At 52.5% G+C, this 18,729-nt stretch overlaps 1 protein-coding gene across 4 annotated transcripts in view; it reads right to left on the reverse strand.

The window, feature by feature from the left end:
* Positions 1–880: 880 nt before the first annotated feature.
* LOC122381066 (synaptojanin-1-like) overlaps positions 881–18,729 on the reverse strand; it is a 36,592-nt gene continuing 18,743 nt past the window's right edge. For 2 of the 4 annotated variants that reach the window (XM_043364795.1, XM_043364794.1), the window contains exons 4-6: positions 12,852–12,987; positions 9,801–9,856; positions 881–1,378 (exon numbers count right to left, since the gene is read on the reverse strand). In XM_043364795.1, coding sequence (XP_043220730.1) covers positions 1,349–1,378; positions 9,801–9,856; positions 12,852–12,987 — 222 coding nt within the window. In that variant the 3' untranslated portion in view covers positions 881–1,348. The remainder of the gene's footprint in view (positions 1,379–9,800; positions 9,857–12,851; positions 12,988–18,729) is intronic. The other 2 variants (XM_043364792.1, XM_043364791.1) reach the window with 1 other exon arrangement.

The following is an 18,729-nucleotide window of genomic DNA, read 5'->3' on the forward strand; positions in this document are numbered from 1 at the left end:
TGACCCGCCCCTCCCTCCCACGCCTGGCCGTGCTGAGTGTCGCATCAGCACCCGGAGTGACCGATTGGCCAGCCGGCTGTTGGCGTCATCTGGAGCTCCCCCCCCCCCCCCCCCCGGATGACGCACGGTGGACCCCGGTCGTCACTCTCACCAGTCGGACGGTTTATGGGGTCGGACGGTCGTCGGCTTTTTCGCCACTTTGGAGTGGATGATCTGTCCAAAAGTGTGACGAGGAGGTAGAGTCAGCCTTCCCCGACGATTGGAGGACATTTGTGATCGGTGTCTAACGGGTCGGGTGGACTGAAACGTGTTTGACGGTAGCGCCGTTGCTAACAACGAACGGATCATTTCCTGTGTGTACTGTTGAAGAGAACACCACTAACAAGAGGTCGTTTTGCTGTGCGTCAGCGCTCAAACCCGATATATAGTCAAAGCGAGCAGAGAGGGCACGGTTTCGTTGAATGATACCGAGCATGAAAGGCGTGGGATGCTCTCCAGTAGCGCACCTCTCTTCTTGCGGTAAAGCCTGAAGAAACGAAGTAGCGAGTGAATACGATGCTCCTCAGAGTGCACCGGATGTTAGAAAACGTCCAATGGGTTGAAAGGCATGCCTAGAGGGATGAATGGATGAGTCAAGAAAATAATTCGTTTATTATTGTCAGTTTAGAAGTTCTTTGTAGGCGGTCAGTACATACTAACTACACGGAAAGACACAGTGTATCAGGACTCTGAGAATACCTTGCAACTGCGTATTTTATCAAAAGGTTTCATTTCATTCGAAATCATAACAAGCGCATGCGTCCTGAATGCATTCAACTTGACTGTAAGTCACTTCAATGGGTTGGGAGCGACGCCTGTATGTACCATACACCAGTCATTCTAGCGCAAAATACCATTTTATTGACACAATTCACGAGAAAATAGTAATAATTACCCGCTTCACGAGAAGACAAATAATGACAGACCTAACAGCGAGTCAAGATCAAAGTCACAGCCATCTAAAAGGAATGTTACACATTGGCACAAGTCCAATACCTCGATATTCAGGCTTACGAGTTACGACGCCACAAGACATTCTGTCAATTGTCCAAACAACCATCCTGTCCAAACGTCAACTCACACACTTGTTTCACAACATAAAATCGTTCAAATTACCACTCAACACATGTTCATTATCATCAGCGGGTGTCTCACCGTCCGCGCGCTTACCCGCTCGTGCCAATGGTCACCTCATCAGCGACAGGGGGCAGCGCCGGCGGCGGCGGCGACTGGCGATGCGCGGCGGGCGACTCCTTCGTCTGGTGCGTCTTGGTCCGGTGAATCAGCAGGGAGCGAGCCGTGAGGAAGCTCAGACCGCACTCGGGGCACTCGGTCCGACCTGGGGAGACGGAGAGAAGTGGTGATTACACTGGTTGTGATATACATTGTTTATGCAGGGTGCAACGGGTGCTCAGAGCAACGTTCATCAAGCCATCCGAGAGCAAGAGTCCGAATGAAAAAGGTAAACAAAACAAAATCATGCCTTTCGGAGTGCATGTAGCACATAGACTGATAGAAGGGAAATCCCGGACAGTCGATAGTCTGAAAACAAACAAACTCCACGATACCCAGGAGCTATAAAGTCATCACCAATGACTGTCAGGTGATCCATAAGGAAGATCTAGTTCTCTTTGCTTCGCATTCCCACCCTATTCGCCGACTTGTGGCTTTTTATGCTCCCGGGCCAGCACAACAGGACGAATGAATTACGGGCGCTTGGCGCGCAGGCTGCCAGTTTCATAATGCACTCATAACTTATCCCTCAGAAGACCAGACTAGCCGTCCACACGTACTCAGACAAAACCAGTAAAAACAGCAACAGAGATAACCAGCGAGGAGATCCCACCGACAAGCTGCATTTCTATCCCGGTGGTATGGAAGATGTCTATAGTTGGATAACACCCGCTGGGCTTCACGGTTTGGGATGGCCATTGATCCGATCAGAGGTCAGAGTTTGATGCCCCGCGGGCGACCTGTGCCCGAATCTACATACATCAGAGGCCGACTGATTGGAGCGCTGTTGGACAAATTCCGCCGTCCGCCGGCGCAATCAGGGCCGCTTTGAGAGCCGTGTGCCCCTGTGCGGCTTCTGAGGCGGTTCGGCGCACATGAATGGACGGCGCCGATCGCCTAACGTCGCGGCGGTCACGGTTAACTGATCACAGCCGGCCACCCCGCAAATGGCCGAGGACAGAGCGGCCCGGCGCCGGTAATTCAGACCACAGAGTGATCTATTATCTTAAGCATATTTCTTTATTAAAATTGCTCAGCAGAAGGTGCTATTGATGTTTCAAAGGGCAAATTTCCTACATATAATATTAATTGATTTGCTTTCTTGGCAGACAATACGTGTAGGATGCACTGAAAACAATTTCACGCGAAGCTGGCGAATTAAGCGTTGCTCTGCGGGTGGTATATGTGATCTCGAGATCCCCCTGAGATCTCGAGAACGAAGCAAGATAGCGACAAGCGGTAAACGGCATCGGATACGCACGGACAAGGTCTACAATTTTTACTAAGGTCATTTTCAGGTCAGGTCAAAGATGACGTCACAGGGGTCGAAAAAGTCAAAATGGCGGCGCTAGATATGGAGAGGGGTTTTCTCGAATAACTTTCGAAGTAGTCAAGATAGGAACAAACTAAGGGCATCATCGTGATCCTCTCGTCAATCCGCATCGAATGATATATATGTTGACCTCGAAAGGTCAAGGTCAAAGGTTGACCTCAGGTCACGTGACCTCCAGGTCATCATGTATATCATTCGATGCGTCTTGACGAGCTGAACACAATGAGACCATCCGCGCGGCTGTATCTTGTTCCTGTAAGGAGTTATTGGCAAAAAACCTTTGGTGACCTTTGATGACGTCACATGACCTTACAGCTGCCCGACAGCAAAACAGACCTCAAGGTAGTGAAGGTTGATCGTATGTGAAGTCATGTATGGTATATGGGGCCATTCCGACCCGTTTTAGTGGTAAAAACAGGGAGTTGATTTTTCCCCCATTGACTTATAATGGGGAGGTCGCGAAATTGACCTGACCTTAGGTCACCGACATCAAAATTCCGAGATATACAAATTGTAGCTACTAATGACCTAATAACATCCTGCGACTTTCAAAGGCCTCCGACATCTACTGTAGCTCTGGCACGGTGACAAAGTTGCAAAAAAGTGACTTGAGGTTGGGTCATTCAAAGTGACCTGGTGACCTGACCTTAAAAGTTAGGAGGTTCAAACTTGCACACCATGTGTAAAATTGATGAGAGAATAGTCATACCAAATTTCGCGGCGCTTCCCGCTATCCGCGAAAAACCTCAGGGGGGGGGGGGCGGATATCCGCCCCCCCCCCCCGTCGGTGCGCGGGTTAACTCGCCATGTCCAGATTCTAGCTAGAAGGTAAGCAGACTTGCCTGCCTTATTACTCGTAAATATGCACTGCACCCACAGTCTGCAGTAAGGTAGCTACCCAGCACCGGATATTGTCCCCGCGTGTGTCGAGTCATTGACACAGCCCTCACTGAAAGAGTTGGAACTACTCGAGGTATCGTAAACGCGTATCCGTGGATGGCGAACCTTTACATAACCTGCCCTGAAGGAGTTGGATCTACTGTTACAACTAGATGGCGTTGTCTCATACAGTTTTGAATTACAACAATTTTTCAACTTTTTTTGAACCAATGATATATTGGCATATTGTTTGGCGGTTTCCAAGTGGGGGCGAAAGTACAATTGTTAGGGTGCACGTTTAAAACCTCTGCAATATTCATCACGGGACGATTGGCAACGCTTTTTCTTCCGAAACTACCTAGTGAAACCATTTAGATTCTTATATAGGTCACGAAAGCAGCGGCAACACATCTCCTTGATTTCGGGCGGTCTGCATGACTGCCGGTGGCTGAGTCATGTCGAAATTTCTATGGGAATTCGATTTGACCTTTCCCACCAATGTGAAACTTTCTCATCGATGTTTTCTAGGTGTGAGTGTGCCATAATATAGATCAAGGCCATATAACCAGGTATGGTCATCAGGCTTTTTTTTACCGTCCCCCTACCGGGCCCGAATGACGTCACTGGGATGGTAACTCGCCGGCCGCCGTCCGTAGCCATTATGGAGGACGGACGTTTAAATACGTTTTCAGCGGATTTTAGTGCAGTTTTGATGTCCGATGCAAGGCAGAACGGTGTGATGTTTCCTCAGTGAAGCAAATCAGGACCAGCTGTTACTCGAACCAAAGATTTGGCGACATTATTGGGATCGGACCGAGCCAACGGGCGCCCCGCCGGTGATCCGGCCAGCACATCGGCGGCTCTCTCGTAGATGAAAATCGCCATAGTTTTGCGCCAGGCTTCGGAGTCAATGGATTTCTGGTGACTCTGACTCCAACCGCGACTTCCAAAAACCAACTCCGACTCCGACTCCGGGCTGGGTAATCAACTCCGACCGACTCTAACTCCGACTCCGCAGCCCTGCCAGATCTGCGGAGCGGCCAGGGCTGCGGAGTCGGAGTCGGAGTCGGTCGGAGTCGACAGTTGTGACCGGAGTCGGAGTCGGAGTCGACTTTAGAAACCCGAGCCGGAGTCGGAGTCGGAGTCACCGAAAATATGTCGACTCCGCAGCCCTGCTTGGTCTGCGAGTCGGAGTCGGGAGTTGGAGTCGGTCGGAGTCGACAATTCTGCCCGGAGTCGGAGTCGGAGCTGGTTTTTTTAAGCCGGAGTCGGAGTCGGAGTCGGAGTCGCCGAAAATCCATCGACTCCGCAGCCCTGGCGGAGCCGATGGATTTTCGGTGACCCCGACTCCGACTCGGTTTCCAAAATCGACTCCGAGTCCGGTCAGAACTGTCGACCCTGACTCCGACTCCGCAGCCCTGGTTTTGCGTCTATTTCGCCCCATACTTAAGAGAGGTGTGAACTGCACAAACCGAAATTGTACCGTAACACAAGTATATGTACACATTCCAAACTTCTGACTGGAACGAACCAAATGCGTACACAATATACCGGTTTATGTCATACCATAAATCGTAGTTATAAAAAACCATATTGCACAGATTGGTAGAGGACAAATAAGGCACAAGCCTAATCTCTTGCGACTTGAGTAGGTACAATAAAATGCTCCGAACTGTCGGAAAGTTGTACAAGATGTCGCCTCTCCAAACACAATGTGCCGATTGACTCCGCGACAGCCAGGAACCGGGCAACATAACACGTGAAACAGAGCGGTGGCACCTCAGCACAGGCTCCCCAAGCTCAAGGCGGCGAGAAAGGTCCGGCAAGTCGGTAACAGGTTCACCACGGCAGCGACAGGTCAGGCAGGTCGGCAGCAGATTCATCAGGGCGGTGGCAGGTGCGACAGGTCGGCAGCAGGTTTACCAGGGCGGCGACAGATCCGGCAGGGCGACGGCAGTTTCACCAGGGCGGCAGCGTAGACACGGCGGCAGGTCCGCCGGGGTGGCAGCAGGTCCAGGGCGGCCGCAGGCTCACCAGGGCGGCGACAGGTTCGGCAGGGCGACGGCAGTTTCACCAGGGCGGCAGCGTAGACACGGCGGCAAGTCCCAGGGCGGCTCAGGCTCACCAGGGCGGCGACAGGTCCGGCAGGTCGTCGGCAGGTCGGCCTCAGCAGCAGGCAGTCAGCACTAGCAGATTCTCGGGGCAGCCCTGGCTGAGGTGGGATGTCATCAGAAACTGCACGTCTGGGTGCCGGTGTCGGATGTCGTACAGACCACGCAGCGAGGCTTTACTGCGCAGCACGCCCTGCTGGCAGCGCAGGAGTGTCGGCAGCCCAGCGGGTGCTTTCCGGTCGCCTTCCTCAACTTCCTTTCGGAAACTGGCGCTCGCCACTCAGGGAGTCGGGCGACGTCTCCAAAGCTGGGAGACAGATGCTGAAGTCGATATGATGTGATTTTATGCCCTCAGCTCGGTGCCAGTCATTGTGTTGTTATGTGCAGGTAGCCACTCCTCGCCGTCCTGCACGCCAGAGGACCAGCCCCGGACCTGCAAAACACATTACCAAGTTTATTAACACAATACAACATGAAAAAATTCACTAAGCGATGGCAAGCAAAAATAATCAATGCCCAAAGGTGCCTTTTCTTCGATTGCCTTTTCTATGTGCTGATATGAAGCCTCAAAACATGTACCATTTTATATTATGTATTGATTGCAGGCCTGACTCAGAATTTAGTTGAAACAAGCAAATAACACAATTTTTCATTATCATTTTGAATTTGGGTCTGGCATTACTGTTCCATGCACAGGTGCGTCTGCATATAAAATCATATGAAGCAAATGCATTAGGTAAATAGTCTCAACAAATAGAAATTAGTAGTAGCACAGGTGGTATAAATAGAAACCAATATATAGACATTAGACAAGGATGAGCTTGTTTAGTTAGCAAATGTCAATGACATAACATTTACATAAACAAGAATGGGATTTTCAGCATAGGCGGCGGAACGATTTGAGACAAGGGGGGGCACCAGCTCAAGGAGCCAAACCTAGGGTACCCCCAAATCCTGTTTTCTCATCGGATTTAGGCCACTTTTTTTCGTCACAGCCCTGACACGATAATTTTTTTATTTTTTATTTTTTTTTTACAAAAAGAAAATGGCAGTTCACCCCCGTATGAGTGGTTAACTTTAACCCTCGCCGGTTGATGCACCCCCTAAGGTTTTTCGCGAATAACTCGCGTAAAAAGCGGCCGATCGCGACAAAACTTTCAGTACCCTCGCATTGATCAATTTTACACCTTCCCTGAAAATATCATGACCCTGACCCAAATGACCTTTGACCTGTGACCTCTTTTCTGAGACCATGTTTGGCCGGAATCGCGATTCGGCGTATGTCGACTCGCATTAGCCACGCGTTTGCAAGTTTTTCGTGGTTTCAAACGTTCAAACATGTGATTTGATGTTGCTCCCATGCATTAGGGTGGATGTCAAGGTCACCAGAAGGTCAGGTCAGGTCATTGACCTTCGGTGACCTCGGTTCACTTTTTCGAGTTTTACATGTTTCTAGGCTTGTTTTTGGAGCTGAATTCAAGTTTAGCAACCATTGGACCATTTACGAAGTAGTTTTGGTGCCTTCGTAACATGTTACGAAGCTGTCAGAGGCGGATGACAGGTACTACGAATACCCGTCACGACCCCTACCGGTTGACCTGACCTGACCTGACCCGACCTGGTCTAAACGCTTCACGACATCATCTATGATCAAAACTAACACGATATTCGTGATCAGCACCCCGGAAAACCCCTTAGCAGCCACACTTTACGACTTTCTAACAGGTCCCGATATTCCCGATTTATGGGTCATTGACCTGACCTGGAAGGTCAACCGATGACCTAGGATCTTAAAATTGGGTATCATTGGCTTCCTCTTGTGACGGGCAACACGCTCGTTTTTTCCGCGAAGCTCTAGCTCCATCAGGGGCCAAACGCGAGGGGGGGGTCGTACCCCCCCCCCCCGTGCCGTCGAAGGACTCAAAATGGCCTGTGCCGGCGAGGGTTAAGCTGATCCTCAAGTACCTATGTGTTTGTCTCTTCCTTATTGTCGTTTGATAAGTTCCATTTATCCTACATGTATCAAATTCCCAAGAAGCCATCGCAGTACTAATCAGTGGCGAATCCCAGGGGGGAGGTCACATGGGTCATGACTTAGGGCCTGGGGTCACCACATGCCTGCCAGGAGCACCACAGGCCTGACAGCCGACAGGGGCACCACAGGCCCGCCAGGGGTATCACAGGCCTAGCAGGGGCATCACGGGCCTGTCAGTGGCACCACAGGCCTGTCAAGAGCACCATCGGCCTAGCAAAAGCACTACAGGTCTTCCAGGGGCACCACAGACCTACCAGGGGCACCAGAGGCCTGCCAGGGGCACTATTGGCTTCGCAGGGGAACCACCGGCCTCGCAAGGGCACCATGGACCTGCCAAGGGCACCACAAGCCTGTCGTTGACACTTTAGGATTGTCAGGGGCACCACAAACCTGTCAAGGGCACCTGCGTTCTAACAGGGGCACCACAGGCTCGCCAGGGGCACCACAGACCTGCCAAGGCCCAGGGACATCACAGGCCCAAGGACACCACAGGCCTGTCAGGGGCACCACGGGCCGGTCAGGGACCATGGGCACCTAAGTCATGTCAGGGCCCACCGTAGGCTTGTCAGGGGGCAGGGTAGGTAGGTACCGCAGTCTTTCCAGGGGCACCAGCGGCCTAGCAGGGGCACCAGTCATCACATGACGAACCAAAAATAAGGAAAAAAACTGAAAATAGGGCACCACCAAAATTAAGTGGCCGAAATCCGTTGAGGTTTTAATTTTGAGAATAGGTAGGGGCACCACTTCGATTCTGATGACCCTCGCCTTGGAGTTTTCCCGAATCCGCCACTGGTACTAATACATCAAATTTAAGGGGGGGCACCTTGCTATTGGTGCCCCCCTTGCAGAATTCAAGGGGGGGCACGGTGCCCCGGTGCCCCCCCCCCGTTCCGCCGCCTATGATTTTCAGTACCTAATAAGCATGTCAGAAATCCTTTTAAATTCAATTTTGAAAGTTTAGATACAGATTATAAAATCTGGCAACAACTAATATTGAAAAGAAGTAACAATGAGCTTCAACTTTGCACAAAAGATGTGCCAAAAGTTTGGTGAGAAATCACTTGCGCTGAATTTTGAGACCCGAAAGCCCCTGGGCCCTGACGCATCTGACAGTGAGTGAATTTTTTTCCAGTCTGGGAGGTAAGCATCGATTGATTTGTTATTTGATACTATTTAATTTGACAAATAAGTTGTTATTTTCACAAAGCATTAAGATTTATAGAAGCTAACCACTTCCGATCCGAAACAATTTACAACTATTCCATCTCCATTCTCCTTCTCATTATGTTTTAAACAATGCTAAGGTATGTTACAACTTAATATGAGATTATCATGCTCCCTTTGAAAGCCAAAAATGACAAAAAAGGTTAAACCGGGTTGAACTGAAACGTGGCTGATCTGCCTATGATACTCATGCTTATACAGTTGAATTAATTGAATACCTGAGCTGAACTGCTGAAGCTGGTCATTCTTCATGATCTCTGAGACGACAAGTGTGTGAATGCCACTTATGTATATGCTTTTCCGATCTTCAAACACATAAAAAGTGATATTATTATCAAATAAACAATATTCAAACTCCGTATAACAATACACGCAACGGCTGGAAAACACTGCGCCGGTGCGCCAGAATTGACAGCATCGCCTGAATCTCAGCGACCAATCAGCTTTCGACCATCCCAGTGACGTCACATTGGCAGCATTTGGTAGCAATTTTCCTCCTATGGCCCGGTAAAGGGACGGACCCCCCCTGATATAGATATTTTCCCGCAAATATGGTCAAGCGTGGGAGTTTTTTTTTTTGGCCCTCGTGACTTGGTCGGCGAAGGGTAGGCGTGGAGGGTTACCCCATCTCCTAGGGGTTTGTGGGGCGCTGCTGCCAGGTAGGCGTCGATGAATACCTTTCGATGGAGGGGTCGCGAGCCACTGGTGCGCGAATAGTCGTGGAGGGTTACTACTCTCCAGAGTGAATTGCAAAAGTGTTATGTCCTTAATTGACTCCTGGGAGGGTGGTTAAAAATGGTTGCGGATAGGGGTACCCGCGAGACACCGGTTTACTCGCCAGTTTTGGGTGAAATTGTTTTCAGTGTGGCCGTACTATGGTTGAGTAACAAACGGCTGAGTTGCCAACTTCTACTGACATGCCTCACCCTGCGGGCTGTATACCTACCCGACTGCAATCCGTCGCGCTGACCAGCGCTCGGCTGCCGGTCGCCGGCTGACAGCCTGCCGACAAACAGGACAGCCATTTTACTTCCCATCGCTCCTCTCGGCCGCAATAATGCCACACGTCGGCGCCGCTCTGCAGGCTTTTGTCACGCGCCCGGCGCCGGCAGCGAAGAAAAAATACCGCAGCAGCCGAGGCAGCGTACATTTGCATAGGCATCTGGCCAGCTCCATCGGGGAGAGCGGGACGGAGAAGCGGGAAGGAGGAAGGATGGGTCACCGGGGCCCGCCCCGCGCGGGCGACCCTCCCCGCCGGGTGACGGCGGAAATAATACGGCGACGCGACACGGCGCGCTCGAGACCTAATACCGGCCTCCGGGGACACCGCCCGCCCTCATCCGACAGACAGCTCCCGGAAAACAGCCGACATGAGACCAATGCCGAGACAACACCGCCGGCAAAGTGGCTTCGTTGAAGCAACAGGAGCCAGCTCACGGCCATGAACCGTCGGGCAGTCTTTGGAGCCTCCCGTCCCACTGACCTGACACGGGACCGTCAGTCACGGAGACCGTGTCACGAAACGTTTCCCCGAGCGCCGCGGCGGCCGCCGGCGACCCGCCTTGGTATTTGCCGGCCAACTACATTAGATGACGCCGCCACGCCACGACACAAGACAGAACGTCGATGCCGGCAGCAGGTCGATCCGGCTCGGCCGGCCGGCTCCCCGCGGTGACGAAACGCGCCACAACAGCGCGGTGGTGTGACACCGGCCGCGTGACAGCGCGCGCGGCGTGACGCTCGATGAGATATAACGGCCGTGACGGGAAATGTGACGGTTCGAAACGGCCGCGGCAGCGGTCACGGCAGCTCGCGCCGGGACACGACAGGGGGTGGCGTGTTCGCGGCGACGACACCGCCAATGTCATTTACAGCTTCAATCTTCCACGCAATCTCAGAAACGGTACGATGTTGTGGTGAGTCTTTCAGCTATCAAGTTCAAAAGGGAGAATCCCACCCCAGTTTCTTCACTCAGGGCTAATTCACATAAAGTCATGCTTCATCTCTCTGCGACAACAGCTACTAATTTTGCGACTCTACAATTCATGCACAATTTGCGCGTATGACTACGCAGCAGAAAAAGTCCAACTGGCATTACGGAAGCGGCCTCCAGTGGAAAAACGGTATGATCTGATACGGATCAATGCAGGCAGGATCAGTTACATCATACATGACTGGATCCTTTTGGTATAAGCAACGGACAATGAGTTATTTCTGCGAGAAAAACATCATACAAGGCCGGATTCTTGTGGAATTGGGTCAATAAGTCATTTCTGCGCAAATTCACGCAATGTTGGACTTTCACAATATTCCTGAGCGAATCCAGCCTTAGACAGCAAGCGAATCAAGACAGAAATGCGCGTTGCGAGAAAGCTTAGCAGGAGCAAACTGGCACCAGTGTCAGATCCGTGTTACATTCGTATCAGATCGGTGAGAAGTCAATTGCGGGTCGGTGACCGGTCAATCTTAGACTGGTGTTTGGTCGATGTTCCGTAGACTTAGAATCGATGTCCTATCGACTCTGGGATGGCATCGGGTCAGTAACTCACAGTTTTTGCTTCGTCTCGTGATAGAACAGTGTCACCTTTTGTCGGAACTGCGTCTGTCCTGTGTCCGTGTCAGAACGGTGTAGTGTTGTCATGGAACATGTCAGAGCGAGGACAAGCCAGTGTCAGGACAGCGCGATGTCAGAACCGTGTCTCGTCGGTGTCGGTGTGGTGTCAGGGTCGGTGCCGTTTCCGTGTGGCTCACTATCGGTGTCAGGACTATTCCGTGTCACTGTGTCCCGGACTCACACCGGCCGCCGCGGGCCGCCGACGACGTCACCGTCCGGACGGCACGGTGACCGATGGCGCGCGAAAGGAGCCGGAGCGGCCGTCCGTGTCGCCGGATCGATCACACCGTGTCAGACGGTCACAGCAGGTCGGCGACCGGGTCATAGTAGAGGCAAGGCCGGTCACCGGGCAGAGGGGTGACCACCAGGCGGGGTCGGGTCACTGGAGATTGAAGAAAGCCCGGGGCTGGGCCATCAGGGGCAAGTAGACTGAATAGTTACTTCAGATTGGAGAGGAGAGAGTCGCCCATCTTACTTCAGACAGTTCCATAATAAATTGCGTATGAAAATAGCGACGACACGATCAACGACATTGACCTTAGCCAATGAATAAAGCTACCCTGGAAGGGAAGCCTCTACCCTGCCGTGACGGAACACTCCCCTCCCCTACCACGACGGAGCATCCCCACCCCCCCCCCCCCCCCCCACCGTGACGGAGCGACTGCCAGCATCCCGTGACTACACACCGCCTCTGTATACGCCGTAACGTTTGATGACAGCGCCTCGGGGCCGGGGACCGGCCGTTCGCTCTCATCCACCGCATTTCCATGCAAACGACAGCGACGGGAGAACAATTAGAGGACGACAGGCCGCCTTTTAAACTCGATGACTGCAATGAATCCGTCCCGGCGGCCCGCGATGGCCCCGCGCCGACACATCAGACCGGGCCCGCCGGCGGCGACTGAGACGGAAACGGACAGACGCGGCGCCCTACCAAACAGCGCAAATAACTCCTCGCCACCGCACCGGGTGAGAGGCTTATGAGCCCGCCGAGATTTAATTATTTTATCATCTACTTGTTGATGAAAACAAAGGAAGATCGTTTCTGTGCCGCCGTATTGCGTTGAGAGGCATCCGTATGGAACTGAGTTAACTTTGCAGGAACATAATCAACCAGAAAGTTCTACCGTGAAACTGGAGGTCTAACCAATCTATCAACTGACTCAACCCCTGCAGAAAAGGCACATCCGGAGATTCCCGTAAAGCTCCGCACTCTCTGATACCCCAGAAGATAGACAACGAACCATAAGAAACCAGGTTGTGACAATGACAGGAGCCACAACAAAATGAATGGAGCATGACACATTAGATATCAGTCTGGGCGGCGGCGCACGGCCTGGGCCCGAACTCAAGCGGATAGTACTGCGGAGTCTCGGTACTCACGCGGGTGTTTCCTGCGGATGTGATGCTGCACAGCCTCCAGGTTGGAGAAGAGCTGCTCGCAGCGGCCGCACGCCACCGCCGCGGCGCGCACGTGCGTCGTGCTGAAGTGTTTCCGCAGCGACTCGAGCGACGTGGACTGTCGGCAGGGGGAGGGGGGGGGGGGGCAGCGGTCAGTGATGGGTAGACAGTGAACCCAGTCGGTCAGTGACAGGCAGGCAGTGTACCAGGCGGTCAGTTACGGGTAGGCAGTGACCTGGAAAGATATAGAATCGACGTGTCAGACGGTGACAGGTAAACACGGGTGATGTCCAAAGGAAAAGACGGGTGGCATGCGAGTAGGGAGACGTGTGTCATTATGGGAATTACCTTTAATTATGTACAGAAGCGGAAACGTTATCGCTAACTTTCGCTACACGAGTCATAAAGGCGAGAGAAGTTAGGGAAATTCAGAACGGACAGTTTGATGGACATTATACTCGTCAATGACTCAGCAATAAGTACCTATACTCAGCGCATCATACTCAGCAATAGGCATGCTAATAGCCGTGAGCACTAATCAGCCCAGGTCGGAACACCGTATAAAGCAATAACAGCTTGATAAGATCGGCACACCGCAGGCTGTTTCCAAGTTACGCGGTTAGGTGTCGAATCGACTCCCTTCCATCCCCTACGTTTTTATTGTGAGGTATGACGACCCGTGGGCTTCAGGTAATGGCCGAGAACCGGTCGGAAATAACCCAACAGATAGTTTCGGCTCTTCGACACGAACCAAACCACGCCATTTATCAGCCGAACGGCAGTAGCGTGACACGACAAAATGCGTTTCCCGCTCGAGGCTCGCTGTCAAAAAGACGCTCAGTGGCACAATGAATCACTAACGCACAAGGACGCACTTCCATTATAATGTCCTCATCATGGGTCATAATACCGCCTCCATCGCGCCCGGGACTCAGCCGGGCCCACTTCAGACAGTGCCAATTTGTCCGCTTTTGAATAAAGCGTTCGGCAGAGCGCGCTTCAATGGACGCCGGCCCGACAGCGATACTTCTGAATACGCCCAAACAGGCAGCGAAAAAACAACCGGCGAGGCCCAATTCAAAGCAGACACGGTGCTGAGCGCCGGCGGCGCGGCCGCGGGCGGCCGGGGGCAGAGGTAGCTCTGCCCTGCACCCACAAAGCCGCCATTGAGCGGCGGGTAAGGGCCCACCGACACGGCACTGTCCGGCCGCCGCGAATAAAGATGAGTTCGAGCGGCGCACGTGAGCCGGCGCCGTCGTGACCGACTCGTACCACGTGTCCCGTCGCTGTCGATGACAAACGACGACCACGGACGACGCTGCGCCGCGCCGAAACGGACGCCGGCCACGCGAGCGCCGGCGGCCGGACCCTGCCCATTATCGCGGACCGGTGACGAGCGCACCGAGCGGCGGACAGGTCAGGTCAGCTCTGACCAGTCGATCGCGGACAGGTCAGGTCAGCTCTAACCAGTCGATCGCGGACAGGTCGGGTGCGCCGACCAGTCGATCGCGGACACGACAGGTGCGCCGACCAGTCGATCGTCGCGACCCGGACAGATGTCGACCGAGCCTACTGAATTCTTCGAATGGGCGAGCTTCAAAGGCAGAATTAACGCAGATGCACGCTACCGTGGCAAGACAGACGTGCGGTTTGGAAAACACGCGAAAACGTCTCCTTCTCGCTTGGGACGTTCGCAGTGTTACGTAAGTGTTCAATCGATTGATGCTGTGGGAGTTGCGTAGGTATACCTATAGTTCACATTGATTTCCGCCATCACCCGGACTTAACAATTTGGTTGGATATACTCGACGTCTATTTGTGATGGTATAAATCCTCCGCGCCATATTACAATTGTGGGTGAGATGCCCTTAAGCCCCAATCATAGTCATCATTGGACATAAATCAATAGCTTTCAGTAACATGTGAGTATTTCATCACAATATAGTGGATTAAGAGGTGCTTAACATTTGACTGACCCGAAAATGTGCTAACCAATAATTACAAGCATTCGATGTAAAATTCAATGACAGATAACGGATACAGGCAATGCTGCAGTGCGATGTAAGGCGTATCTACAAACGACTGAAAATTATCATCAGATAGAAAATCACACCATGCCTGTCACGCAAGATCCTTATCTCCAAAGACCTTTTCGCGTCCTCGCATCACTTCATCAAACTGTAAATGAGCCTCAACGTCCTGTCAGACGCATTTTGCATATTCCTTTTATCGGCGTCAAATCCACTCAACCAATACGGCTCGGAAAAAATCTTCGAAAGCTCTCTCACACCAGAGCAGCCAGCAGCCGGGGATGGAGGGGGGGGGGGGCTGACACGTCGGAAGGACACGCCGCCCGGCGGCTCGGAGACGCAGTTTATCCGCCGCCACCGCCGCGCGTCGGCAGAGACAAACGGCCGACGAGATGTCGATGACGATCCTGGCGCGTCGCGTTCGCCGCACGCGCCGCCGATATTGCGCCCCGAGCGTCTCTGACAAATGTTCGGTGGGCGCGGGCGGGACACGACGGCTCACCCATGCGGGTCGGTCCGAGTGTGACCCGTCGGGACAGCGGTGGTGCGGGGCGAATGTTCGATTAATTTTTTATGAAATAACCGAAGATTTGTTGTCAATAGTTAAAACGCTATTCGTTAGAATTGTGTTTTCCTATTGAAAAACAAATCTTAACTAGTGTAAATAGAGGATAACAGCTTCGCACGTCCTACCTGGTATTGTACATAAACATCGCATATAATTCAATTAAAAAAATCACGTTACTATTTCGCTTTATAAGAATATGCCACAATTTGTGGCAGCCGGGCCCACAAAGGATGTAGCCCATGGTTTTTGTGACAAAATTGGTCCATGCAACGCTGGATCACTTCAGGCGAGGCGCGTCAAACACAATCACCGAGCCGCCAAGGTACCATCTAGCCACACTACACACTACACACAGCAGTACACACGCTACTCGCTTCAGTCTCGGTTTAAGCGATGAAAACGCAAAGGTCAAGAGTCATCCATTCCAACCTGGGAATTTATGCAGAAATCTAAAGTTAACGTTTGCAGCCTTGGCACGATTCACTGAATTATAAGTTGACCCAATCTATCCTTGTTACGTTTGACAGTTTTGAAAGTATGATACCTGAATTTTCATCAGCCCACATATGATAAAATCCAGAAAATTCCAATGGACATTTCAGAGAGACTCCAAATTAGAATAATTCATTAGAAATTTCACAGAATTAAAGCCAAGTGTTCTCAGAGGCTCGCTGATTTTCAAATGTCAGCGGACGTGAAATATGTCGTTAATACCAGCATCAAACCCCGCAGCGGTCCAGCCAAATCAGCGGGTCGAGGTCGAGGTCGTCAGACGACGTCTATCCATCCGGATAATCCAGCTCTCAGTCCAATAGCTGGGCAAACACCACCACCCCACTCCTGAGTCCTGCGGTTCAGCGCGGCCGGGCAGTCGTTTTCGGCGGCCGGTGAGCAGCGTTAAACTCCCGGCCCCGGACTGGGACGAGCCGCCAACTAACACCATCAATCACCCGCCGTCACGAAGGGCTGAGACCTGACAGCCGGCGCAGGTGCCGTGGGCGGTCCCTAAACCACGTGTCTGCTTAACCCTATTCCTGGCGGGCTCCGCCGGGACAAGAAACTGGCGGGGGGGGGGGGCCGATTCGGCCCCCCCCCCTGAGATCTCGAGAACGAAGCAAGATAACGACAAGCGGTAAACGGCATCGGATACGCATGGACAAGGTCTACAATTTTTACAAGGGCCTTTTCAGGTCAGGTCAAAGATGACGTCACAGGGGTCGAAAAAGTCAAAATGGCGGCGCTAGATATGGAGAGAGTTTTTCTCGAATAACTTTCGAATTAGTCAAGATAGGAACAAACTAAGGGCATCATCGTGATCCTCTCGTCAATCCGCATCGAATGATATATATGTTGACCTCGAAAGGTCAAGGTCAAAGGTTGACCTTAGGTCACGTGACCTCGAGGTCATCATGTATATCATTCGATGCGTCTTGACGAGCTGAACACAATGAGACCATCCACGCTTCTGTATCTTGTTCCTGTACGGAGTTATTGGCCAAAAATCTTTGGTGACCTTTGATGACGTCACATGACCTCACAGCTGCCCAACAGCAAAACAGACCTCAAGGTAGTGAAGGTTGATCGTATATGAAGTCATGTATGGTATATGGGGCCATTCCGACCCGTTTTAGTGGTAAAAACAGGGAGTTGATTTTTCCCCCATTGACTTATAATGGGGAGGTCGCGAAATTGACCTGACCTTAGGTCACCGATATCAAAATTCCGAGATATACAAATTGCACATACTGGTACCCTAACTAAAGCCTGAAGAGAAGAAATTGATCGGTCAAAAACTCTAGCTCTGGCGTGATTGCAAACTTTTCTGAGGTAGGGCCACCAAACCGCCTCTGGTGACCTGACCTGAGGTCAGATCAACTCAAAATTTTCAGACATATTGCGTAGAAGCCTTATAGGAAAAGTCAGAAAATTTGAGCTTCCTAGCTCAACGCGTTTGGGAGAAATAACCAAAAAACCTCAGGGGGGGGGGGCTCCTGAGGCCCCCCCCGCCAGGAATAGGGTTAATGAGCCGAGTTCATCGGGTGCTGAACTCGGCCGTAATACTTTCACAGCCACCAGGGACCGGTGCGTACCCCAGCCTGACCGTGAACGGTAAAATCGCACCGAGACACCAGCCTCCGGACGGCAGAACTCGACACCACCGACGCTTTCTCCGCGAAATTGCGGTGAAAAGTCACTGAGCTGTCATGGAGGAATGCGGCCGCCCACTGAACGCAATATTGTGCAGGCGAACCGGCGTGAAACCGATCAGCTCTGCCTGATGGGAGGTGTCGGCAGCACGCGTCCGGCACTGACAGACATTCGTATGCTGCTGTGTCAGAGAGGCGGCAACATGGGCCAGCCTTCACGCTCCATGAAATCGGCCCGTATTCGGCGCAGACGGAATGGCCGACAATCCGGTCTGGCGGAGGATTGTGGCGTCGCTATGCCTGCGGTACTGAACAGTGAACTTTAGAGGTCACACGACCTGGAGCATTGACGCGCTATTAACCCCCAGTGGAATGCGTACTGTGTTTAACAGAGCACAGTTTTATCAAAGGTCTCCCCAGCCACGCCAAGTTCGACGGCTACGCATCAGCGCCGCGTTACATAACGCTGACACGAAATGCCACTGGGACTGTCGATTCGGTGCGGCCGGTGTCCGCTGACAGTCGCCCCTGGGCCGGACGGGAGCGGGTGGGGTGGGGGCGGGTTCCACCGGGTCATGGGGGACTCCGGGGAGTGACGAGCCCCGGGACGCCGGCGACGGCCGCGCCCGCCGAGTTACCGTCGCCGGGACACAGAGTAACGGTCCCGCCGTCACGGAACACCAGGACGGACGGCGGTCACCCACTTCAGCCGGGCGTGGCCGCCATCACCGGACCGGAACCCGTGGACGCCCCGACCGGGCCACTCGGAAACCTGGCCGCCACAGACGCGCCCAGTCACACCGATCGTGTGGGTGGGCGCTCCGCGGACCGGTGAGGTCACGCGGCCGGCCAGTGGAACAGCCAAGGTGTCCCGAGGTACGCACAAACAACGCTAATGGACCGCGGCCGGGTGTACAATAACAAGGTTTTCCGAGAACATTAGCCACTTACCTATACAGGATGTCTCTGTTCGGACAACATGAGGTGGCTGTGGGTCCGGTGCCGCCTGTGATATCAGTGTCTGTTTTAGGGTGTAATCAATTTGCAGCCATTACACACCCATAACTACATTTGTGATCGGCAGAGGACAAAGAAGGTCTCCGATGAAATGTAGT

This window comes from Amphibalanus amphitrite, unplaced genomic scaffold (assembly GCF_019059575.1).
Source record: "Amphibalanus amphitrite isolate SeventyFive unplaced genomic scaffold, NRLGWU_Aamphi_draft 000113F_arrow, whole genome shotgun sequence".
In the NCBI taxonomy this organism is placed as follows: domain Eukaryota; kingdom Metazoa; phylum Arthropoda; class Thecostraca; order Balanomorpha; family Balanidae; genus Amphibalanus; species Amphibalanus amphitrite.